This window comes from Lipotes vexillifer, unplaced genomic scaffold, assembly GCF_000442215.2.
Source record: "Lipotes vexillifer unplaced genomic scaffold, Lipotes_vexillifer_v1.1 scaffold69, whole genome shotgun sequence".
Lineage (NCBI taxonomy): Eukaryota > Metazoa > Chordata > Mammalia > Artiodactyla > Lipotidae > Lipotes > Lipotes vexillifer.
Window position 1 is genome coordinate 102446 of NW_006790942.1, and position 25519 is coordinate 127964.

The following is a 25519-nucleotide window of genomic DNA, read 5'->3' on the forward strand; positions in this document are numbered from 1 at the left end:
CGGTAAGCTGGGACAAAGTGATAGAGTGGCATGGACATAATATACACTACCAAACGAAAAACAAATAGCTAGTGGGAAGCAGCCACATGGCACAGGGAGATCAGCTCGGTGCTTTGTGACCACCTAGAGCGGTGGGATAGGGAGGGTGGGAGGGAGGGAGATGCAAGAGGAAAGAGATATGGGGACATATGTATATGTATAACTGATTCACTTTGTTATGAAGCAGAAACTAACACACCATTGTGAAGCAGTTATACTCCAATAAAGATGTTAAAAAAAACAAAAAATTAATTTACCATGTTTCTATGATGATAGCCCAAGAAAAACAAATATTTGAAGGTGAAAAATTATCCACCATACTTTATATGTAGTTAAGCTATATTTTTCTTAGTAATTTCCACACTTTTCTCATTTGTCTGCAGCAGATCAGTAGATCTAGTACAGGGGGCCTGTGAAAATGGATATTTATTTAAACAACCCACAAAATATAGTCTTTGTCATTTTTTGGGCTTATTTAGAGAGATGAAATAACCCATTGTTTTTATTTAAAAGAGAACCAAAAAAAGCTTAAGTTCTATAATTCTTGATGATAACATAACTATTCACATTCTTCTATTGCTGTTTTAATTATTATCCATGGATAAATATAGTCTTTGCATAGTTATAATCTAGTTGTGGTATCATTTTATGGTTTTTTTTTCCAGTTTTACTTGTTTATCATTTTTAGTGATAGTTTTATATTATACCTTCTTTCTTTACTTTCCAGCTAGATAAACAGTTTCTAACACAGAGGGGGCTTGATCAGTGAATGCATATGTTTGTGGCATTGTCCTATATGGCTGGAAGTTCTGAAGGGAAGATAAAACCATGTGTCTCAAAGAAGTTCAGTTTTTGACTTCTTAAAAACGTGTGTATTATACATTAATAAAGCAATATTTATTTAGCCATTGTTTTCTTATTATAATTAGGAAATTATTATAAAATATCTGTTTTTCCATATAGAGTGTAAGTTTCATAACTGGGAAAATTTGTCCTTTTTCATTCAGTACCTTGTTCCCAACCCCAAGTACAGATACTTGATAAATATTTGCTAAATTATTAAATATTTGTTGGATTGAATTAGCCAGTTTTTTGCTGTTATTATAAGTGCCTGCATGTAGATGTGCATGTATGTATATATACTATATATGCATATATGTGTACATATGAAATATATGCTTATCTTTTTTCTTTTTAATTATTTCCTTAATGGTAAAACCAATGAGAATAGAGACAGGACTGTGAATGAACTTATGCCTTAAAATATTGAACACATTATAAATGTTTTCTGTAACCTCTCCTTGTTTTTTTTTTCTTGTTTTTTTCCTGTCATCCATTTGTGTTTTTCACATATCTCATTTGGCATCTTGACTTTGCTAATAAGTGTTGTCAGAGATGAATGATACACAGACTGTTGTTAGGGAGCTTATGTCAAGTGAAAGATGTAGAAAAATTGACCCAAGCAAGCACTTAGGAGGAATATTTCATTAGATTGAGAGTGGATTCCAGAGAAGGGGACTTCAGATCCAAGGCAAAGATAAACAGGTAGTAACCAATTGCACATCTTTGACAAAGAATGTGCTATATGTTTGCCAGAAGGCAGTGGCCCTCTTACTTTTGATCAGCCAAATATTATAGAAGTCTAACTATTCATATTGAAATCTTGCTCATGAGAAGGGTGATTTTGTATAGTTAGGGAGAGATTTCTGCATTCTTATTTTAATGTAGAATAATCTGAATCTTAAAAAAGTTAAAGGGGGGGGGCTTCCCTGGTGGCACAGTGGTTGAGAATCTGCCTGCTAATGCAGGGGACACGGGTTCGAGCCCTGGTCTGGGAAGATCCCACATGCCACGGAGCAGCTGAGCCTGTGCGCCACAGCTACTGAGCCTGGGCATCTGGAGCCTGTGCTCTGCAACAAGAGAGGCCGCGATAGTGAGAGGCCCACGCACCACGACGAAGAGTGGCTCCCGCTTGCCACAACTAGAGAAAGTTCTCGCACAGAAACAGAGACCCAACCAACAGAGCCAAAAATAAATAAATTAATTAATTTTTTAAAAAAAAGTGTTAAAAAAAAGAAAAGTTAAAAGGGCCCACTAATGTATGCTCGTCCCACTTAGGTTAAATCTTAATCATTCCATACCTTCAACAAAGGAAATCTCTGGCAGTAAGAGGGCAAGACCAGGAAGCATCATGGATCAGCCCTATTCCTGAAGATTGGAAGTGGCGGTGTGAATAATTTTCTTTCTTTACATTTTACAGAATGGAGCAATAGTTGTTTTGATAAGTATTTAAAATTTTTAGTGAGCTTGAATTTCTTGTTTACTTTTTGATTTCTTTTGTTTATATTTCTATATACTCATTTGGGGATATATAATATGGAGGAGTTTGCCAGACATTTATGGAGATAGTTAAAAAATTATAAGTGCTTTTATAAAAGTATGCACACTGGGGACACAAAAAGTTGTTTTTCTGTGGGAGTTCTTTTATAATTTTTGTATTAGTCAAAGTAATTATTGTTGAGATACACATTCTATTCTCTTTTTTAAAAAAATAGAACATTTAAAATCCTTTAATATAGATACGTTACAGTTTTTCCAAAGAAAGCAACTTTGACTTAGAGAATAAAAGATTAGCTCTGGTTACATAGCTAATTAGTGGTAGAACCTGATTTGAATCCTGGACTGACTTAAAGCTTCTGCTCATTCGGCTGTGCCTGGTATCTTTTTGCTTATCCCACTTAATTCTCACTATAGTTGCACAAGGTATCTAGTAGTATTTTTGTTTTACAGAGAACTAAGCTGAAGACCTGAAAAACAATTAATTTATCTAAGGATTCGGAGCTAGTAGGTGGAAGAGGTAGGTTTTAAATTCAGGTCTGTCTGTGTTTGGTATAATAAAAAATGTATCTGGTCCTTGTCCCCAGTTCCTGCTACAAAGCTTTAAAAAGCCTTGGAACTTTGAATGATAGGAGTATCTTTTTTATGGTATTGAGGTAGGCCTCTACATAGCTTTAGGTTGGAGACTGTTCACCAGAAGGACCACCATGCCTGGAGAGGATTGAGACTTTCAGCTGCCTGACCCTTAGTGGGACCAGTGATTTAATCAGTCATTCCTAAGTAATGAAATTCCAAAAAGCTTCTGGACACTGAAGCTAAGGGGCTGTTCCTGGTTAGTGAACACATCAATATGCTGGGAGGATGTCAGGCCCTGATTCCTCAGGGGCAGAGCATGGAAACTGCATCTGGGACCCTCCCAGGCTTCTCCTGATGTGTATCCTTTATAATAAAACTATAGTTGTTAAGTGTCATACTTTCCCTGAGTTCTGTAAGTTGCTCTAATGAATTATCGCATGTGAGGGGGTCACAGGAATCCCTGAATTTGTAGTGAGCCAGCTCGGTGATACCTAGAACTAGCAGCTCGTGTCAGGAGTACAGTCTTGTGGAGGACTAGCCCTCAAGGTGTGGGGTCTGGGCTGTCTTGGGTAGTTAATATCAGAACTGAATTGCAGTGCACCATGTTGGAATAGTGGAGTGGAAACTGCTGATACACAGCTTTGCCCTGACATGTTTGCAAACGTAATTTCACGGCAAGGCTGTGAAGCAGTGCAGTGTTCTCCTTCCCACTGTAAGTTTTATGTTCTTAAAGGTCTCTCACAGCAGAAGAGTTTTTGTTTAAGTGACTTAAAACCTATAGGAAAAACAGTCCTGGCATGACTTCGGTTGCAATTTAGGGCTTTTGGGGTATGTAGACATGCATGGTTTTTGTTTATTTTTAAAAACCTTGAAGCAAAATAAAATATTTCACACATTTAAATTAGTATAATAATATGTTTTGTAATGCTAAGTTCTGTTTTCTTTTCCATTTTCAAAACTTTCTCAGTTAAAAAATGTTTTACTTTATTACAGGTAATTTTTATGCAAAGCAGAATTTCATTTTTCTACACGTGAATCTTCATCCCTGGTTTGTTTTTTGTCTAAGTTTTAAATTACTGTTACCAGCAAACTGTTTCCAGAGTCTCCAGTAACTTTTGTCCCTCATATTCCCAACTTAAGGGAATACTGTTATGTGTATCCAGGGAGTTTTTCCAGATTCCTTTTCTAAAGTTACATTGCCACCCATGATAACTTCCTGTCACAGCATATAGAAACTATCAGTATTGTCTCACATGGCTTTATCAGCAGTTCCTATATGAATCTCTTATTCTTCAGTCCCTCCCCACCCCCCTTCTCTATCCTGCCTGCTACCATGGCAAAAAGGACATAAGAAAATCCTTCTTAGAGGTAGGTATACTTTGCTGTATCTTCCTCTCTCATTTCCAGATAGTGTTACCAATACGTTTTTTGCACTCTGCCTTCTATTTTATCCTCCCCCGCCACCCCATTTCTCACCCTCCATTCCTATTTCTAATGATCCTGAAAAGGATATTTTATATGAAATTTTGTATTTAGAGAAATTGGTATAGAAGTCCAACTATTTGTACTAAAATTTAGCATAAGGGGCTTTTGCTTAGCTTTGGAGATGTTTCTGTATGTTTATTTTCATACAGAATCATGAATCTTAGAGAAGTGAAAGCTCATGGATCCATGATTGATAAGTGGAGAAGTTGTCTGGGCAGAGAGAAGATGCACGGTTAGAAACAGCAGCCAGCTGCCAGCTCAGGGCTATTTCTTTGGCCTCACTGCTTTCCTCTCTGTAGAACTTCTGCCGTATGTTATCTAATTATGATGGTAACGTAAGTTAGATTTTCTTCCTCATGTTTCTGATTTGTCCTCTGTTGTGCTTTGAAGTAAGTCTGGATTTTGTACTTTTAAAGATAGCTTTTGGTATGCATTGTAAACTCTCTTTCTTACTATTACCTATCTTATGCCCACTGGTATTTCATCATTTACTTATCTTTAGTGCAGGTATCTATCTCGGCTGCCTTTCCTTTTCCTCCAGTAGGCTATACTATACTAACATACTTACTGTGGGCATGATCCCTGCATGTGCTTGAAATCTGGTCACATTTTGAAAGAAACATTTCAGAATATATAGGTAATTTGTAAAAACCATATTTCTCAGTTTCATCTAAAGTTCAGTTGGATTGGAAATTGTTAAAACATACACACTTCAAGATCATTATCTAGCTGTCCTAACTTTATTGTACTAGTAAATTGATATTAGGAATAATTAAGTGGATGCTATGTTATATGTTGACTTTACACCTAGGAAAAATTTTGAATTGTAGTCTTGTTCATTGTTCAGTATGTCTTTTTTTTTTTTCCTTTAAAAAAATTACCTAATGCAAATAGTAGTATTTGAGGAGTTAGAGCTCAGCTTTCCTCAGCTGGTTTCCCTAAAAAATTTATTTCCAATATAAAGATGATGGTACTAAAGTTAAGAAACAAATAGGAAAATCAAAGGTTTCCTTATTATTTCTAGTATTTTTGGCTCCAGGTATCTGAGAGTTGGATTTTCTCGTATTCAAGAAGAGACTGAGAATGCCTTCATTAGTCTGAGATTTGATTTATCATTCTTGATACCTAGCTCAGAGATTGGCATGTGGTAAATCTTCACCAAATGTTGACTGAATCAGGGAATTAATGAAGTTAGAACCAAGTATGTTACAAATCTCTCATGATGGAAACAAATCGGTGGTTGAGGAGATTGGGGTAAGGGATTGACTACAAAGGAGAAACCTGAGTTTTCAAGGTGAGGGAGCTGTCCTTCCTGTACTGTGGCAATACATACACAACTCGGCATTTGTTACAACCTATAGAACTGTGAACCCCAAAACGAATTTTACTCTGCACATTTAAATAAATAAATCAGGTGTCAGGGGAACCCAAGACAGAATGCAGACTGTGGTGAATTATGTAACTTCACTCAAGGGTTTAAGGAAGAGGGTACTGATCTAAGTAACTTTGGCTGAATACCCTAAGGCTAAAAACAAAAAGAACTGGATACATACATTGTACTCTAGTCTGTTTCTCACAGCTATGACTTCGCACTTTTGAAAATACTTTGCATGTGTACTGTTGTTGAGCACATAAGTCAATATAACTCATATTGTAGATACTGAGAGCTGGGGGAGAGTGAAGTTACAAATAAGCAGTGGGAAATGCTGACATGAACTCCATGGCTCCGTATTGGAGTTGAGTGTATCAGTTTGAACTTATGTGCTTTCTTTTAAAAAAAAAGTATATATAGATAGGTAGATAGATGCAAGAAAGAAGTATAGAAGTGTGTGTGTGTGTGTGTGTGTGTGTGTGTGTGAGTGTGAGTGTGTGTAATTTCCTGTCTCTTCCACTGAGGGGGCCCAGAAGCAGTGAGCAACAAGTAAACCTCGCGGCCCAGGTCATGGTTTTCAATACCACACTCCAATAAAAGGAATCAGGACTCTTTAGAAAAAGTGGCTGAATCTGTGGCCAGGGCAGAGAAAACATAAGGTGAGCCTGGGGCATCTTTGGTTGTCAGAAAATAAGAAAGTATTCAAAAAAGAGTGTTGGGAGGAATGTCCAAAGGACATATTCACTCTGTGGCTAAAGCTGGAACAATTGGAGCAGTGAGGTAAGGAATGATAATATTGAATTATAACCCAAAGAATAAAATAAATATCCCTGAGTCCATACTGATACAGATACATGATCGAGTAAATAAATATATAAATAAATAAAGAGTAGAGAAAGAACAACTTAGAAAAGAATTTCAACAAATGTAGAAGGAATGAGGGAAATAGGAAGTCATCTTTAGACCAGAACAATAATAATTGCTGAGGGTAAGATCCATCAGGGAATGTTAAAATCAGTGGGCAAACTTTATGAGAAACAGGATAAATTTGTATGACTTTAAAATATTTCCCCCCAGATATTTCTTAATTACACAGGGGAAAATAGTACTTTACATGTTGAACCCTGGCAGGCACCCCCTTAACCAAGTGATCAGTGTTACTGACATTGATATTATGTACTCTGTGATGTAATGAACTGAGGGCACACCACCACAAAGTTCCTGACTTCTGTCTAATCATGAGAAAATATTATGCAAATCCAAGTTGATTGACATTCTACAAAATAGCTGAACAATACTTCGCTAAGGTGCCAAGTTTGAAGACAAGGAGAGAAGAACCACCACAGATGCGAGGAGAATTGGGAGACGTGACAGCTAAGTGCTGTGTGCGATCCCGGATTGGACCCTGAAACAGAAAGACTGGGGGACTCTGGTTAAAGCCTGTAGCTTAATTAATAGGATGGTACCAGTGTTAACTTTTATGTTCCTAATTGTAGCATGGTTATATAAGATGTTAACCTTCGGGGAAGCTGGGTGAAGACTACATAGAAACTCTATGTTATCTTTGTAACTCTCCTGTATGTCTAAAGTTTTATCAAAGCAGGAAGTTTAAAAAAAAATCCTGCCATTTAAAACTTTCTTCTTTTAATTGAGGTTGTAATCATCTTTTTATATTCATGTATATTTTCTAAGCACTGCCCTCATAGATAGGTATAGATGTAGACGTGTGTGTGCACGCATGCACACACACACACACACACAAGCAGGGAGGTTCATTTCTCTATCATTCTGTGTAGATGGAATAGTTTCTGAAGGATTATCAGAAGGTCTTTGCATAGAAATTTTATAATTCTTATGCCAAGGCTGTCTAAGTTGTTGAAGTGCTTCTGTATAACATGGTGGAATGCCATAAGAGAGTATCTATCCTTATAGCAAATGTATAATATAAATGGTGATTTTATATAAAGTTAACTAATGTGTTTTAATTTGTTGGTTACCTGGTCATATCATAGAAATACAGAGTAGAATTGACTTTTTAATTATAGCAAAATTTTAAGCCTAGGCCTACTTCTAGATGCATTTTTGGTCCATGTATACTTAGTTATCAGTTAGAATCAAGATATTTAGATTAGTTTTAACATTCATCTGAGTCAGTCATATTTGGTTGAAAAAAGAAGCGTTTATTTGAAGGTAAACCATGCATATTTAAATTCTTTTTCTTTGACTTCCTGGGTTAGTATTAACTACAACTTACTTTAAACATAATTTAAAATAATTATGAACAAATGATTATGTTATAATTTTGAAAAAGTAAGGTTTAAAATACATTATAATTTTAAGACAGTAAGTGTTCAGTATTCTTTAACATTTTACTATGTTGAGAAAAATCATTTGACTATGTAATTCTGTTTTTATCTGGAGTCTAGGCCATAAAAATATCAGCATCAGAGTTAAAGACTTTATATGCTTGTTTGCTTTGACTTAGACATGGGATATGTGCTGCTGTAAGATGAGAGATCTATAAAAGTAGTAAATAATTAAGACTAAAAGCTAAAGGGTTTAAGGGTGGATAAACATCTGTCATTTCATTGTTGACTTCTGCCAGTGTAGACTGCTGAATGTTTGTGGTTTGAATCTTGTTCACTCTGAGCATTCTAGGACTTGTGTGGGTTTCCCCCATATTAGGAGGTGATTGTGAACTGCTGTAGTTCACGGTGAGATTAAACTATCCTAATGTTAGACCAAGGATGGCATTTTTGGAGTAGGAGAAAAGGAGGATGGCAAAAACTAAAGGAAGACTAGTGTTTTTTCTGAAAGAAAGTATATAGACTCGCTGCCACATTGTGTGTTCCTTGCCTTCTCATTTGCATCTTACCTTTGTGGATGAGTTAACGTAACCTGTATGGGAATGACATAACTTTAGTACCTCTTACCTGTTCTGACAGCGTCGCATAAGATGGCTGAACCGTGGCCCACATTTTTCTCCAGGGCTTTCTGCGGAAGTGAGTCAATGCATTGTTTCTGGCTTTACTTGCTGTCCCTCCTACCATTGCCAGTGCAGGGTGCATTGGAATTTTCCAGGTAAATCATTAGAGGAGGAGGCACAGAGGAGGGCCAGAGTGGGGATTCACAGTGTTCTGGGAGGGGCCCAGAGGAAGTGTTGAAAGTGAACCAAATGGAGTAGGGCTTAAAAATTATCTGAATTTAAAATGTACCAAACACTGAAAAGCCCTCATCATATTTAAGTATCTTTTATCATCATATTTGAAAACCGATTAAAATGTGAGCTGAGATTATTTTTAGCGTGGATTTCAACACCTTTCTTTGTGCTTTGTGCCAAGAACACAGAGTTCTGTTAAGTCTTCAGTGAGGAAGGTTACTGGCTTGCTGCCAGCCAGGGTCAAGTTCATTCAGATAAGTTTCAGTGTAGATTCTAAATTGAGTGAGGAACACTCCTCTGTCTTGGCATGTTAGGTGGGTCTGGAGAATTAGGTGTTTTAAAACAAGATTTTTAATATTTTTGTCTTTCAGGGATGTGGTTTTTATGGCTTCATATACGAACAGTGCTTTTGACGCCGATATCATGTTCTTGTCTGTTTATTGACTCTCTGTGTCTGAATTGGTGAAATATCACTGCTCTCTTAACCATACCAGACAAGTATCTAGTAGGTGCCATATGAACTCTACTGTGAACTCTACTGTGTAAGGTGTTGCGTTATACCACTGAAGAAAACACATAGTATTCAAAAAGTACTTTTCTCAGTCACATATGCAAATTAAAGCTGGAAAAGGTGGATTAGAAGCAAGAAAAATACTATCAAATATCCATCTTTAAGGATTTTATTCATCCTTTCACTCATTGGAATGAATGGTTCTTGCTTAGTTTCTTGGGTTTTTTCTCACTTACCAACTTTGTTTTCCACTGTCAGAAATGCCCTGACCCTGTTGTATTCTAATGATTAGAGCAGTTTTGTCTGAAAATTATACCTTTAAACAGCTTTCTTCCAAAACTGATTTGCATATGTGTAAGTGAGTGAGCAAACGTATCTTGCCTTATACTAGCTCACTAGATCCTCGGAAGTTTACTTTTTTTCTTTTTCATTCTAGTGTTTAACCAAGGATATGAAGTTTCTGTTGATACTGATAAAGGTTTTAAAGAAGTCTTGCATTACTGTTGGAATATGTGATTTTGGGGGGTGATGTCTGCTAATATTTCTTTTTTTGTGATTGATCACTGCCCTATTCATTAATGCCTTTCTGGAATCTGGCAGGATGCCTTGTCCTCAGCTGTTCACCATGTGCTAACAGCTTGGCCAGTTAATGGATAACAGTCACATCACACATCAGACTTATGATGATGGGGCATTTAGGTATGGGAACATATTTTATATCAAAAAATAATGAAACGAAGCAAATAAATCATAAACATATGCTTTTTTTTTTTTTTTTTTTTTTTTTTTTTTTTTGTTGTTGTTTTTTTGTTGTTGTTGTTGTTTTTTTGCGGTACGCGGGCCTCTCACCGTTGTGGCCCCTCCCACTGCAGAGCACAGGCTCCGGACGCGCAGGCTTAGTGGCCATGGCTCACGGGCCCAGCCACTCCGCGGCATGTGGGATCCTCCCGGACCGGGGCACGAACCTGTGTCCCCCGCATCAGCAGGCGGACTCTCAACCACTGCGCCACCAGGGAAGCCCAAACATATGCTTTTACAGGCTTATATTAAGTATTTAAAACCAAACATGTTAGCAAAAGCTATATATAATATAAACATTTCTTTCAGGCATATTGCTGCATGGATTACTTTCGCTGGGCTTCCAGTAAAGCTTGAACAGAAGAAACTTTTTTTCCCCATTATATCTTCCTTTGGCAAAAATACTAATTTATTGCTCTTCCAAGGACCTTTGAACAGTATTAAATACTGTTAATGCACATTGAATACACATAAATTTCTCAGAAAGCCTTAGAATGCTGGAAGGAGTATACTACCTCCTTCCCCTCCTTCCTCAGGAGACATGTCGTAGGGCTGGTCGAAAGCTAGGATTTGGGTATCACGTCACCACAGTGCCCTTCTTGCTCCCAGTGTGTCCTTTGTCATAGCCCCCAGTAAGCACTGCCTTATGCACCTTTCTCCCCAGCTGGACTGAAGTTTCCTGAGGGCCTGGATCATCGTGAATGAGTGAGTAGAAGTAAGACAGGCAGATGGGTAGTGGCAGGGATTGTTTGAAAACATTGCTGGCAAGACTCATATACTCATGAGTTAAATACCTGTATCTTTGGTGAAAGCAGAACTAAATATTACTGTTTAAACATTCAATTCTCATGAAAATAGAATCGGTGATACTATATTTTTTATTCTGTATTTATTCCCTTAAATTTCTCTACTTAGACAGTTTTATGCCTATAATGAGGGTGACAGGACAAAGTTGAGGGATCAGAGCATGATTTCTCACTCTGAGTATCTGTCAGTACTGAAACTTTCATATCGTAGTGGAGGATGCTTAACAAAATATGTGTCCTGATACCATCGGAATTTTCATCTGTGAGAAAAACTAAGTGGAGAAAGATTCTGTACTTAATTAAGGAAAAGAGTTAAAGAAATGACTGTGTAATAAGCATGCATGATCACGTGGCTTGGCCGTTTGAAAATGTATTACCAAAATTTCATCTGATAATTAAATTCCAAGTAGAGAGCTCATTAACAAAGCTAATGCGTCCCATAGGTTGAACGTGTGGTAATGATCTGTATAACGTATATTTCCAGGAGAAATTGTAATGAAAAACATTCCTGAGTAGACAGCACATTTGAGGTAGGTGGGGGCCGGGAAGGGTTGCATCTGATACCTAAAATAAGACCAGTATATGCATAAAGCCCTAGAAAATTTGGATGTTGAACTTCAGTTTTTAAAACTTGTACAGTAAGGACATCTGCTGTTATGTGGGTTTCTAACTGATATACAGAGTCCTAGAGGATCTTGCTTATGTATATTTTTGTCATTCAGTTTCCACAGTGGCCCTGTTGAGGTGGGCATTACTGTCTCTATTGTGCCTGTGGGAAAATTTGGCTGAGTCTCAAATTAAAACCTTGCCCAGCATTACTCTGCTGGTAAAGGGCAGATGAGGACAACAATGGAATGTTTGATTTAAGTCCTAAGAGAAGAAGAATCTCCTTGTGTTCTCATCAGTTTAAGTTGAGTGCTCATGTAAAAGGTTTTGATTCTTAGATAAGTAGGAAATTAAGGAATAGGGGGAAATGTGAATTTATCAACGGGGATTGTAAGGGAACACATTAAACTTTCTATACTAACATGTTTCTTGTTCATCTTTTACTTAGAGTCTTTCATCCAAGTTTCTGGGCCTTGACACACCTTGCTATTTGGATCTAAGGGAGGGAAAATCATTCCACTGTGTTTCCACGTCCCAACACCCACTCCCTAGCCACCAGTCAGAACTTGTGCTTATCTTGCCTGTGTTGGAGACGTCAGTGCACTGCTCTGCTCGGTGTGTATCTTATAGTTTTTAAAGATATCCCACTAGGTTCTAGGATGTCTATGTGAAAAAAGCACTGAGTGTGGAGGGGTTTAGGAAGGCCAAGAGAAGGAGGGCATTTGCTTAAGTCAAACTTCTTTCCTTTATCTTATTTTTACTGCATCATTTCACTTTGGTATGGGTTGCATTCTTGCTGTGGTATGATGGAGCAAGATAGCATTTATTTTCCTCACCATATGATTTCTGCTTCTTTTACTGAGCTGAGCTTCTAAGAAGGAAGGCTCAAAGAGCCTCAAACTCATTTCCATAAATATGTGCCTTTGTTTTTTTTACTTATAAGAAAGAGATTTGAAATCTGGAATTGGGAGTTCTGAAAAAAATTTGGGGAGGAAATGAGAAAGGAAGGAAAGGAGATTTCTTATGTGTTGAGGATGTAGTGGTTTAAAGCTGCATTAAGGTTAGTAAATGATATTAGAGGACATTAAATATAAATATGCGTATCTGTGATTCAGTGGATTTGTGAGTGTTTACTCACTAAAATGTTCGTGGCTTACACGTATTTTATTCTGACAGTCTTTGCTCTCCACCCTGGTGAGAATTGCCATCCTTATTTATCAAATCTGTTAACAAGTAAACTGGGCTTTGGGCAGACCATTTCATTTTATTTTTTAATTTTAAAGAAATAAATATTGAGTGATTATCTTATTTTTTCCCCAAATAACTGTATGTCCAAAATGATAGGTTTACAGGTACGTTCACTCCTGAGTTTGGCCCATTTTCCTGTGGTGGCAGGAGACGGGACCTAACACAGATTTTCTTAATTTAAGATGAAGGTTTAAGGCTAAGATCTCCTTATATCTGCCCCACAGCAGTCTTGTGAAGAGAAGATGATTAAATACATTCACACCTGTGCTCTCTCTAGTTGTCTCTAAATATGGCATGTCATTGGCTTAGATTGTCTCATAAGAATTTCTCAGCTCTAGAGCACTTTCTCACCTTTATATCAGTAGGCAAATTTTAAAGATTTTTGTTGTCATGTAATATATTTCTTTCTTTTTTATGGGTTTTTGTCCTGCCCATAGTTATTTACGTTTAAGAAGTTAGGATGTAGGATACACACACACCTCTTATTTTTGAGTTTTCTCTGCATTATTAACTGATAATCACAACTTTTCTACAGTCTCTCTAGCTGGAGGTAATTAGAATTAACATTTTTGTACAATTTATTTTCATCTTAAGACATTAACTCAGTGTGAGTGGGGTTTCCTGGACATCTGGTAATGAGAATGAGGTATTTTACTTCTATAGATTTTTAGTAGAGTTCTGTTTTTATATTATTTGTGGCACATTAGATGAAGAATTCATATCACCTCTGTTATCATTGTGTTGGAACACTGTTAGTCCCAAACGTTGGCAGCATCTCTCCTTTGGAAAGTACCGCAGTCAAGGTGTCTGCTTGTTGGGAGCCCCAGGTCCCAGTTCTGTACGTCAGAGCGTGTGAAGGAGTCTGAGATGGCCTTCCTTTTTGGCTGTACCCACAGGAGCAAAATGGAAAAGAGACTTAATGAATACAGTATAGTGATTTTATGTCTTACCTTTTCTTCAAGGATGAAGGTGGGGTATGAATTTAATTCTTTCTGTTTTCCTCGAAAATCAACTTAACCACTGCAGATAAGCTTGAGATTAAATCTCAACTTTATGCCTTATAGAGTTTGTAAGTGTCCTACAGTTGAGGGTAGAGAGCATCCCACCTCTGAAGAAAGTACAGTAATTGTGGGTGTGTGTGTTTCATGTGTGTTTTTGTGTCTCAAGAATATATCATAAATGGTAGTTCTCATTTTGGAAGGCACCACTAGCTTTCTCCTCCCAGGTATTCTTCCTTCTTCGAAAAATGGATCCTCAGTAATAACAAACCATAACAGTGTGATCAGGATTGGCTTTCATACTGAATCATATGGATGTATGTATATGTGTAAAACTGTTTGAAAGAGCCTGGAACACTCTTTTTACAGAAATGGAGAGTGGCTTTCCCGGAAAACAGGCAAGAAGAATCATTGCCGTGTGGCTGGTTATTTCTCAGTAGTCCTTAAGCAGCCAAAGGATGTCACTGTCAAGTTGTGATCAGTTTACTCTGCTCGTTCTGCTCACCTTGGAGCCTGGAGTCACTGATTCATCTGTATAGGAACAAGTCCCAGGGTGGGAGGCCTGTGGATGCTTGTGGACCAGGCAAGTGATACAAACCATTAGGGCCCAGAGGGCCTGGCTGAGCACAAGAACTGTTAGTAAAGCTCTAGCCAGCTGTTGCCTTGCAGGGGTGTGATTGCAGCATTGCCAGATCCTCTCAGTTTCAAGAGAAGCTATCAATCAGATCTGCCTGTGAAATCTCCCAATTTCTACATGTAGGCAACTAGTTCAAAGAAAAATAAAAACGAACAATGAAAAACTCTGTAGGGCAAAAAGCAAAAATGAAAACTTCTCTGCTGGCTGCCAGTTTGCCTCCTGTGCTTTAAAGTATCTTTACAAGTTTGGCTTGTTTAGATTCCACATATAAGTGTGACACCATGCAGTACTTGTCTTTGTCTGCCTGACTTATTTCACTTAGTGTAATGGCCTCAAGCTCCATCCATGTTGTCGCAAATGGCAAGATTGCATGGTCTTTATTGTGGCGTGGGCAGCCTCCTGTGTGCAGTTGCCACTTGTCTGCCCCCGCTGCAGGCCTGTGGCTGTTCTACTGGATGTGTCTTTGCTGTGTACAGCGCAGTGCTTCTGGCAAAAGATGGAGTCCACAAATGTTTGGGCGTGTTACCTCTAAAACTTTTCTTCTGACAGAGAAGATCAGGTAAACGCATATGGGTATTTCTGGAAGCATGAAGCTTCTTCTGGAGCATAGAGCTTTACAACAAGCTGTGGGTGAATCTGCTCCATTCCGGCAATTACAGAGGTGGCTCTGCCTGGCCTCTTTCGGTACCAGGTTCACACAGTCCACATACCACAGGCAAGGACGGAAGCCTCCTCAATCCCAGAGTTCCCTTCCCCCAATCGGCAAACACTACTATTAAATTCTTCCAGAGATGTAAGTAAATGTATATGAAGATATGTCCCCTGACCTCTGTAAACAAATGACAGCATACTTGACACACAGCTCTGCACACGAAGTAACACATTTAGTGTGCCCAGACCCTTCCATAGTAGCTCAGGAAGTCTCGTTTTTACCACTGTGGCACAGTGTCCGCACGTGGTGATACTGTCATCCATTTAGCTGTTCCCCTGTGGGTGGGCTTTCAGATTGTCTCCCACCTTTTACTTATGAAACAAAGCAACCCTTGTGCACATGGAATTTTGCACATGAAAATGCACATTTTTCCAAGTTCTATTTCTCTCCCTACTTAAAACCCTTTTGCTTGTGTCCTCGATGTCTAGAACAAGTAGTTTATTTTCCTAGAGTCGTTTTTCCATTTACTCCTGTTTTAAGAGTCTTAAATATTATTCAATGTAAACATTAAATAAATTGACTTGTCTGCCACTCTGGATTGTTAATTATGCCATTACCTCATTCCTACAGAGACCAGAATGGATGGCCTGCCGTATTAACCTCTGTTTTGAAGATGTAGATTGGATCGTGGGGAAAATTGACTTAATTCTCTAGCTTCTTGTATGTGCTGTATAAGATGCTGAGGGATATGGAGAACACACACCACACACACACACACACACACACACACACCACACCACACACCACACACACTACACACACACCACACACAAACCACACACACACCACACACACACCACACACACCACACACACACACCACACACTACACACACACCACACACACCACACACACCACACACACCACACACACTACATACACTACACACACACCACACACACGCCACACACACCACACACACGCCACACACACGCCACACACACGCCACACACCACACTCACACACACCACACACACCACACACCACACACACACACACACCACACACACATACCACACACACCACACACACACACTTGATAAAGTGGGAGAGGTACAGTGCCCCTGTAAAAAACTTGATAGGAGCCAGAGCAAAATAAGGCTAATGCCAGGCGGTATGGATGAAGAGGTCCTTGAGGTAGGTGGTAGCATGAGAGTGATCAGAAAAGCCTTTGTGCAGCTGGCGCCGCAAGGCTAAGGCACGTCTGCCTGAGAGAGCAGTACACAGAGCCTGAGGTGGGACTAGAAGGTGCGGAGTGCAGGCAGCTGACTCTCTGGTGTGGAGCTGGATTACGGGGTTTGAAGTATGAGTTCAGGGCCCAGGGAATGCTAAGTATTGGCCGTGAGCACTGGCACCAGGAGCTCCTGTATCCGGGACTGGGACAAGGGGCTGCTCTGGTTCCCGAGTGGGAGTTCCTGAGTCGGCTGAGTCGGGTGTTGGGGACTTCACTGGCATGTGCAGAGTGGGGCCAGTGTGTGCGTGGACAGAAGGGGAAGAAAAGAAAGCTCCAGGGAGGGGAGGTCAGGTTGGGAGACCAGTGTTTCTAATGACCCTGTTCTAGACAGAGTGTGCTTGGGAATGGAGAGAGGGAGGAGTATTAAGATTTATTGATGAATTAGTTTCATTTCGGCTTGATGTCAAAGAGAACACAGAGTAAAAGATAAAATCATCATGCTGAGGCTGATACCCTGGAACACTGGCTGCCTGCGGGTGTAATGGAAATCTCAGAACGGGGTAACTCTGAAGGGGAAGGCTGTTAGTTCAGTCTTATCATGTGAGGTTGAATGAGATATTCAAATATAAATGTCTCAGGCATTTGTAAAGATGAGTGAATTAGGGATAAAAAAAGCAGGAGGCATAGATTTGGGAGTTGTCTATAATTTTTGGTTTTTGGAATCTCAGGATTGAAAACTAAAATCTATATAGAGAGAACCCAAGTACCCAGTTTCTAATCAGTGCCATAAAATTCTTCCTTGATGACAAGTATTTTGATGCCAAGTTTTTGTGTTTTCTTTATAAATTGTGGTAGGTAGAATTCTAAAATGACCTCTGACATCCCCATTCCCGGCAGTACCCTGCATCATCCCTGCGATGGAGACTAGGATGGTATTTACTCCCATGATTAGGTTTTGTTAGGTAGCATAGTGGACTTGAAGACAAGAGTTGATCCTCAGTGGGCCTGACCTGATCCCATGAGCCCTTTAAATCTGGGTCTAGATGTCAGAGACTGAGGAAGTCAGAATTGGAAGCAGGAAAGGGATTTATGTAATATTGCTGGTTCACAGTTGGACGAGGCCACAGGGCAAGGTATGTGGCAGCATCTAGGAACTCAGAGTGGACCCCGGCCAACAGCCAGCAAAGAAATAGAGACCTCAGTCATAAAGCCGAAAGGACCTGAATTCTGCCAACAAGAAAATGAGCTTAGAATTGGGTTTTTCTCCAGAGTCTCCAGGGGAGAAGTAAGCCCAGCCATACCTTGATTTCAGCTTTGTGAGTACAGGACTCAGTTAAAGCAAGCAAGAGACTTCCCTGGCAGTCCAGTAGTTGGGACTCTGTGCTTCCACCGCAGGGGGCATGGGTTCGATCCCTGGTCGAGGAACTAAGATCCCGCATGCCATGCGGTGCAGCCACAAGAAAACAAACAAAAAAAAACAAGCAAGACTTCTGGCTTGCAGAACTACTAGCTGATAAGCCTGTGTGACTACGGTCTCCTGAGTTTGTGGAAACTTGTTACACACGATAGAAAACTAACATAAAGCTCGTGGACAGCATTCACAGGGCACAGGTAGTGTATGTTGTTACGTCAACCCACACATTTAAGTGAGTGGGAATATGTCCACATAAAGAAGTTAAATAGCGGGCAAGAAACTCTGCCGCCGGCATCCCAGCGCAGTGAAGGGTCATCTTCACTCTCCCTCCCTCTGGGAGCCCTCGCTGGCCCCCACCCCTGGGTCTGGTTTCGTGCCCTTCTTACATACCTTATAGCACTTTGTCCTTCCTCCTTCCATGGCATGTAGCACACTCTGTTGTAACAGGTGATTCCCTGTCCATAACTAGTCCACGTCTGTCTTCGTGTTCGTGCCGCAGCGTCGAGCAGAGCACTTGTTCATCAGTGTTTGTTAAGTGAATGAAGGTGAGAAAGGCAGATGGAGATTGTAAGAACACAGTGATCCCAAAGCCAAATTAGAAATTGTAGGATGGTGATATCAGTGGTTATTAACAGAGTCAGAAGGAGTTGAGACGTCGGAAAGGTGGTTTTGTGAGGGAGATCTCACTCTTGAGTGCAGTTCATTTAGAGTGAAATAGTACCAAACAAGATTTCGGAAATTAGGGTAAAAAGCAGGTCCTTGGTGCCTCACGTTGTCTTGCAGAGGTGAACATGCTGCGGGTCTTGATAGAAAATCGACGTGGTCACACACTCTAGACACAGGAAAAGTCACATGTGGTCTTTTATGAAAAACTTAATAGTCTCCTTCTTGTTAATACCACTATTAAATATTTTTAAAGCCTATTATTGACTAAAAACATATATGCAGTACTGTTTCTTGCTTAATGGTGGGAAAGGTCTGTTCTGTGAATATTTCTAAGCATCAGGAAAAGAATTCTGGACGTGGTAAAAAAAAAAAAAATTAAAAAGAGAGAGATGGGGGGCGGGGTATGAAGTTTCCATTGAGTTTCTGTTGTGTCTACAGATGGAGGAGGTAGGAACAGCTTCTCCCAGAGGTTCCTTAAACCTTATTACGAAAGTTGTGTTAAACTCAAAATGATAATTTGTGTTAATTCATTTAATGCCAAGGAGCTGACTAGTAGTGTGCTCTTTGTGACTTGGGTACATTTTACGGGCAAGTGGAAATAAACTCTAGAGGTTGCCATTTATTACAGAGACTAGATGCTTATTGTGGGGGGGTTTGTGTGTGAAGAGGGCGATGCAGGGCGTTGTAAAATAAAGAGGAATCTGACCAGGACTCTTACTGTGCAGGGGCAGATGAGTGGGAGTGGTCTTCCTCGGTCCCTTCAGTCAATATCATCACCAGACATTTTTCCAGAAGAGCTTTCTGCAAGGAATAGAGGAGAGCAGCAGCCCCTAACGGGCATGATTTGGCCTCTGCGGTCGAGCTTTACCCCAAACTGCGTTGGCAAAGTCTCACATTTATAACTAATGATAACCTGAATATACTACGTAAGGCTTTAAATAGATGTGAGACCACAAGTAGTTTCTTCAGTGTTTTCTCAAGTTCTTAAGACACTTAATTCTCCCTCTTGACTTCCTCTTCATCTTAGAAACTGCAATTTCCTTTGTAGGAACAACTTCTTGCTGGGTACCACTGTCTTTGGCCACTTCTGTCTTGGATGCCCTGTGTTTTCACCCAGAGTCATAACTGCATTGCAACACCAGGCCATTTCATCATCCTGTGAGTTGAGAAAGTCTAGCAGGAAATCACCAGTTGACTGTCCCCAGCACAAGCTTTGTGTTTCTTGGTTGCTGTGTCATGATAGGCAGTTATGAAGGGGATGCTTTGTAGAAAGAACTTCTTTTCTAGGGTATATTTAAGAGTCTCATCATCTGGGGAACAAAATACATGTGGAAAGAAAATGTTTTCACCATAGTCCGAAAAAGATCCTTCAGGGCTGTTTTCCTGTGGTCATATTAAATTCACTCATATTTAACAGTAACTCTCTTGGTTTGTCTGTCTGTTTTTATGTTTTAAGGTATGTTATGTACACCCCCTGCCCCCTGCCATTATATGAGTGTCTTTTCCTTTAATAGAATGGAAGGTAATCTCTATTTGTTTTATCTCCCGTTCTCTTCTGTTTTCTACACTTCAAGTCTGCTGCGTTCTGTTAATCTCATCTTCTTTGCACAGGACCTGATTTCACGATTATCTCCTGAAAAGGTGGTTTCCTAGATGTAACAGTGGGCCAGAACAGAAGTGGTTAGCCTGTCCTATGAGTGGTATCTAACACTTTGGTTGCGGCCTCCTGGAGGGTCGTTTTGTGTGCGCGACACCTAACTTAGGAAGAGACCTGCTGTCCTCCCAGAGCAGAAGGAACCTCTTCAGTTTCCTTCTCTATTAACTGCAGAAGTGGTGCAAAGTTTATTTCCTCTTTGTTGCTGTTCAGATGGAACAGTTGCACCTAGGGCTCCTAACACTTCAGGGAAAGGTATATAGTGAAAAAAAATTGATTTCTGCTGTTGTTATTTAGAGGTCAAATAAAGAGAAGTTTTCAGTGAGTGAAGTGGTCAGAACTTACTTATTTCATATTCTCTCACAGGAAATTTCTTTATGCCAGTCTGTACTCTTGGAGCCATGCATACAAAAACCAGGTTAGGCTTTCAAACTCACAGTCTCAAAGGACAGACATGTATACAAATAGTACATAGAAATAGAACTGGGTGCAATATGTAGTGGTGGCAAAAAGAAAAGCCCTTTGTGGGTTAGGAAGAACTCCATTGTAGGTACAAGCTAAAGCAATATGGGAACTGTTACTGGTAGACTCGCCGTGGTGGGTGTGTGGGTGCTCACTCATAATAGATGGTTGGGGTGAGGAGAAGGGTTTCATGGATGGTGGATGCTGTAACAAAGTCTTCAGCATTGAATGAGAGTTTGCCAGGTAGAAAAGAAGGAGCAGGGGCGTTCGAGGTAAAATAAATAGTATATTAAAGGAAGAAAGAAAAGACAAGAATTCAGTAATTTGGTGTAGTTGAGTTAGGCTTTTTTATGAAAGAGCAATAGGAAATGAGCTTAGAGAATTAGGATCATGAGGGCATTGAATGCCAAATTATTTATTTGCCTTTTACTTATGTTTGCAAAAGACAGAGTTCTTCATCCACCAAAACAAAACAAAACTCTCACCTTTCTTGACTGAACTTCCCCTGCAGCCTCTGCCTCAACTCCTGTGTAAAGCAGAACTCCTTGAGACATGTCTTCATGTTTGTCTCTAATGCCTCTTCTGTGCCTCTGGTTCAGCTTCTGCCCCTGGGCGTGGTGCTGTTCCCCAGGGCCGCCAAGGTTCAGTCCAAAGGCAGACTCTTCACTCTCAGCCCACATGTCTTAGCAGCGGCACTGGCACTGCTGACCACTTGCTCCTCCTTAAAAGCCACAACCAGAGATTTTCTTAAAAGGGAAGAGAAAGGAAACCATTATAGAGTATATATGTTGCTTCATAAAATATAGTTGTTTCAGTTGTAGACATACATGTCTTGCCAATTGAAATTTGTGTTGTAGTCAAAGTTTGAAGTCATTGGCAAAATTAGACAGAGCATGAGAGTTAAGAACGTGGACAGCATGGTTTCAGATGGGCCAGGCTGGGGTCCCAGTTGTCATTGTTCTACCTAGAAGCAACTTAACCTCTTTGGGCCTTCTCTGGAAAAGAATAGGAATAACAATCTCATAGGCATATTATAGCAAGGATCAAAAGAGATCATGAAGATAAAGCCTCTGGGTTTTCTTCCAAAAAAGCCAGAAGAGATCGGGAGAGCTGCTAAATAGATGGCTCGGTTAGAAATGCTCTGCCTAGAGCTTTCTGGGATGTGGTGGTCATATTTTTATCCCAGCTGCTTGTATCGTTTGCCCTCTGGCTCTGCTGTGCTGACCACAGGAAAACTCCCCACAGATGGAGGCCTCCTTATTCCATCATATTTCTGCCTCCTGCTGTTGTCTTTGCTTAGAGTTCACTCTTCTTTCCCACCTCCATCCCTGCCTGTGAAGTATCTACTCAATTTCAAGTCACCTCTTCTGGGAGGACTTTCCCATCAACCTTCCTTGCCCATAAACTTGAGCCGTCACTCCCTGTGAATCCTTCCATGACCCACATCTGCTTTAACCCCTGTCACTCTTTACGTTACTAATGTTTGCCTTTCTGTTCCTTCTTCTATATTGCAGGTTTCTTGAGGCCAAGAAAAATGTTTTATTTATCCTTTGTCCCCAGCCCAGAACAATGCCTGGTACATGTTATTAATGTTTGTTGAGTGAGTAGGGATAGGAAGGCTTGTAATTTGCTAAGGCAGTGCTGGCCATTGGGATAAGTAAGATAATATACTATTTCTATTCCTAAGAATCTTTTTTTTTTAAAGGAGTTCTCATTAGCTACGCTCTTTATCTTTAATTTTTATTTTTGGCTGTGTTGGGTCTTCGTTGCTGCGCGCGGGCTTTCTCTAGTTGCAGCAAGCGGGGGCTACTCTTCGTTGCGGTGCACGGGCTTCTCATTGCGGTGGCTTCTCTTTGTTGCGGAGCACAGGCTCTAGGCGTGAGGGCTTCAGTAGTTGTAGCACGTGGGCTCAGTAGTTGTGGCTCGTGGGCTCTAGAGTGCAGACTCAGTAGTTGTGGCTCATGGGCCTAGTTGCTCTGCAGCATGTGGGATCTTCCCAGACCGGGGCACGAACCCACATCCCCTGCATCGGCAGGCAGACTCTCAACCACTGCGCCACCAGGGAAGCCCCCTAAGAATCTTATAGTGCTTTTTATATTTCTTCATTTAATTCTCAAGGTAACATTGTGAAGTAGGTATTATTCTTCGTTTTTTATAGTTTGAGATATTGAGGCTCAGAATGGTTAAAAAACTTGTCCAGGTTATACCACTAGTAGATACCGAAGCTAGAATTTACAACCGGGTCTCTCTGATTCAAGTGCCAATTTTTTGTCTCTGCTGTGTCAATGTAAAGATGTCTTGTTCACATTTGTATTTCCCGTATTGCCTAGAGCATTTCTTTGTATGTATGTGACAGTGAATTAAAATTTTTAAACTGAGTTAGTGTCAAAAGTGAGCCATTTTGTGCCAGGAACAATAATTTTCCAAATCATATGTGATTTGAAAGAATTAATACAATGTCTAAAATTATTAGCTGGTGCTAGGTGCTATGCTATGCACAAAGGAGATGAAAAGGAAGAGGTACAATGGCTAGAATTGGAATAAGGGTCTTCGAGAACTTATTCATTAATTATCAAGCTCTAGTGACCTAACTATGGAAAATGGAGGTAAACATGACAGTATTCAGATCACTGCTATGGAATGTATTCCTGAAATGGTATCATAAAACTTGATTAAAAATCTGCAGCTCATCAGAAAAAGAGTATTTCAAGTAGTGTTTCAGATAGTGCTGCTTGTCTTAAAGATAAATGAAGATCACAACCTTCTCGTAATCAGAAGGCTTAATTTAAAAAATCACGTTTGTTAAAAATTCCATAGACTGAAGGGTTTGGCCAAGATGGCGGAGTACGAAGATCCTGAGCTCACCTCCTCCCACAGGCACTCCAACATTACAACTGTTTACGGAGCAGCTGTCGATGAGGACCATCTAAAGACTAGTGGAAAAGATTTTTCACAGCTAAAGGCAATAGAGATAGAACCACACAAGGCTGGTAGGAGGAGTGGAGTCACGGTATAGTCCAGACCCACAGCCCTGGGAGGGCAGCCACAGTCAGGAGGATAATCCTCAGGGAGCTCCCTAGCTGGGGGTCCTGCACCAAGAAAGCAAGTCCCCAGAGCGCCCGTCTTTGAGGGACAGTGGGGCGTACTTTTGGGAGAGCCAGAGGGCTGTAGGGAACAGAGACTGTGCTCTTTAAGGGCACACACAAAATCTCACGTGCTCTGAGACCCAGTGCAGGGGCAGTAATTTGAAAGGAGCCTGGGTCAGACCCACTTGCTGATACTGGAGAGCCTCCTGGAGAGGCAGGAGGCAACCGGGATTCCTCCTGGGAACATAGATGCTGGTGGCAGCCATTTGGGGGAGTGCATTCTCCCATGAGGACACTTGGTGCTGGCAAGGGCCATTTTGGAATCTTCCCTTTAGCCCATCAGTGCCAGAGGCTTACCTACCCATGAACCTGTCAGCACAAGCCCTGGGACCAAGCAGCAAGCTGCATGAGGACCCAGTCCTGTCCACCAGCAAGCCTAGGACTTGGCCTCACCCACTAGTGGGCTAGCACCAGCCCCAGGGCTCCTGGGACCTGCAGTCAGCCACCTGGGACCCAACCCCACCCACCAGGGAGCTGGCAGCAGCCCCAGGACCCCCCAAGCCATGCAGCCAGTCATGCCAGCACCCAGCCCCAGCTACCAGGATGCTGGCAGCCACTGCCAGTGCAGGACCTAGCAGCCAGCTGGGCCAGGGACCAGCTCCACCTACCAGTGTGCCCACAGTATTCACCTCCCATAACAGAAGGGCCCACACAGCTCATATAGGGGCCACCTCTAGAGCATATAGCTCTGGTGACCGGAGGAGGTGTGCTTCAGTGCCCCCCCACAGGACATGTTCAACCTAAGGCCACTCATCCAAGATTAGGAAGCCTAACCAGCCTTTCTACTTAATACAAAGAAATAAAGAAAGAGAATTAGGCAAAATGAGAAGACAAAGGAAAATGTTCCAAACGAAGGAACCTCGGAAGAACTTAATGAAGTGGAGTTAAGCAACCTACCCAGTTAAGAGTTCAAGGTAATGATTATAAAGATGCTTACAGAACTGAGGAGAAGAATGGATGGACACAGTGAGTTTTACCAAAGAGTTAGAAAATTTAAGGGAGAACCAAGCAGAGTTGAAGAATGTAATAGCTGAAATAAAAAATAGGCTAGAAGGAATCAACGGTAGATTATAGGATACAGAGGAATGGATCAGTGAACTGGAAGACAGAGTAGTGGAAATCACTCAAGCTGAATAGAGAAAACAAAATTTAAATGAGGATAAATTAAGAGACCTCTGGAACAACATCACGTGTACTAACACTGTACACATTTGCGTTATACACATTTGCGTTATACACATTTGTGTTATACACATTTGTGTTATACACATTTGCGTTATAGAGGTTCTAGAAGGAGAGAGAGAACTTATTTGAAGAAGTAGTAGCTGAAAACCCTCCTAACCCGGGAAAGGAAAGAGACATCTGGGTCCTGGAAGCACAGAGTCCCAAACAAGATGAAACCAAAGAGGTCCGCACTATAACCCATAGCAATTAAAATGACAGAAAAATAAAGATAGAGAATAATAAAATCAGCAAGTGAAAAGTAACTGGTACGTACAAAGGAACTCCCATAAGATTATAAGTTGAGTTTCAGCATAAATTTGCAGGCCAGAGGAGAATGGCACATATATTCAAAGTGATCAAAGGAAAAAACCTGACAACCAAGAGTACTCTACCCGGCAAGATTTGCATTGCGATTTGAAGGGAAGGCAAAGAGTTTTACAGACAAGCAAAAGCTAATGGAATTCAGCACCACGAAAACAGTTTTACAAGAAATA

General features: G+C 40.5%; 1 protein-coding gene across 1 annotated transcript in view; it reads left to right on the forward strand.

The window, feature by feature from the left end:
• Nucleotides 1-25519, forward strand: part of SPIDR (scaffold protein involved in DNA repair) — a 325369-nt gene that overhangs the window by 48774 nt on the left and 251076 nt on the right. Inside the window, exon 7 of the mRNA XM_007464058.1 lies at nt 4297-4320. Coding sequence (XP_007464120.1) covers nt 4297-4320 — 24 coding nt within the window. The remainder of the gene's footprint in view (nt 1-4296; nt 4321-25519) is intronic.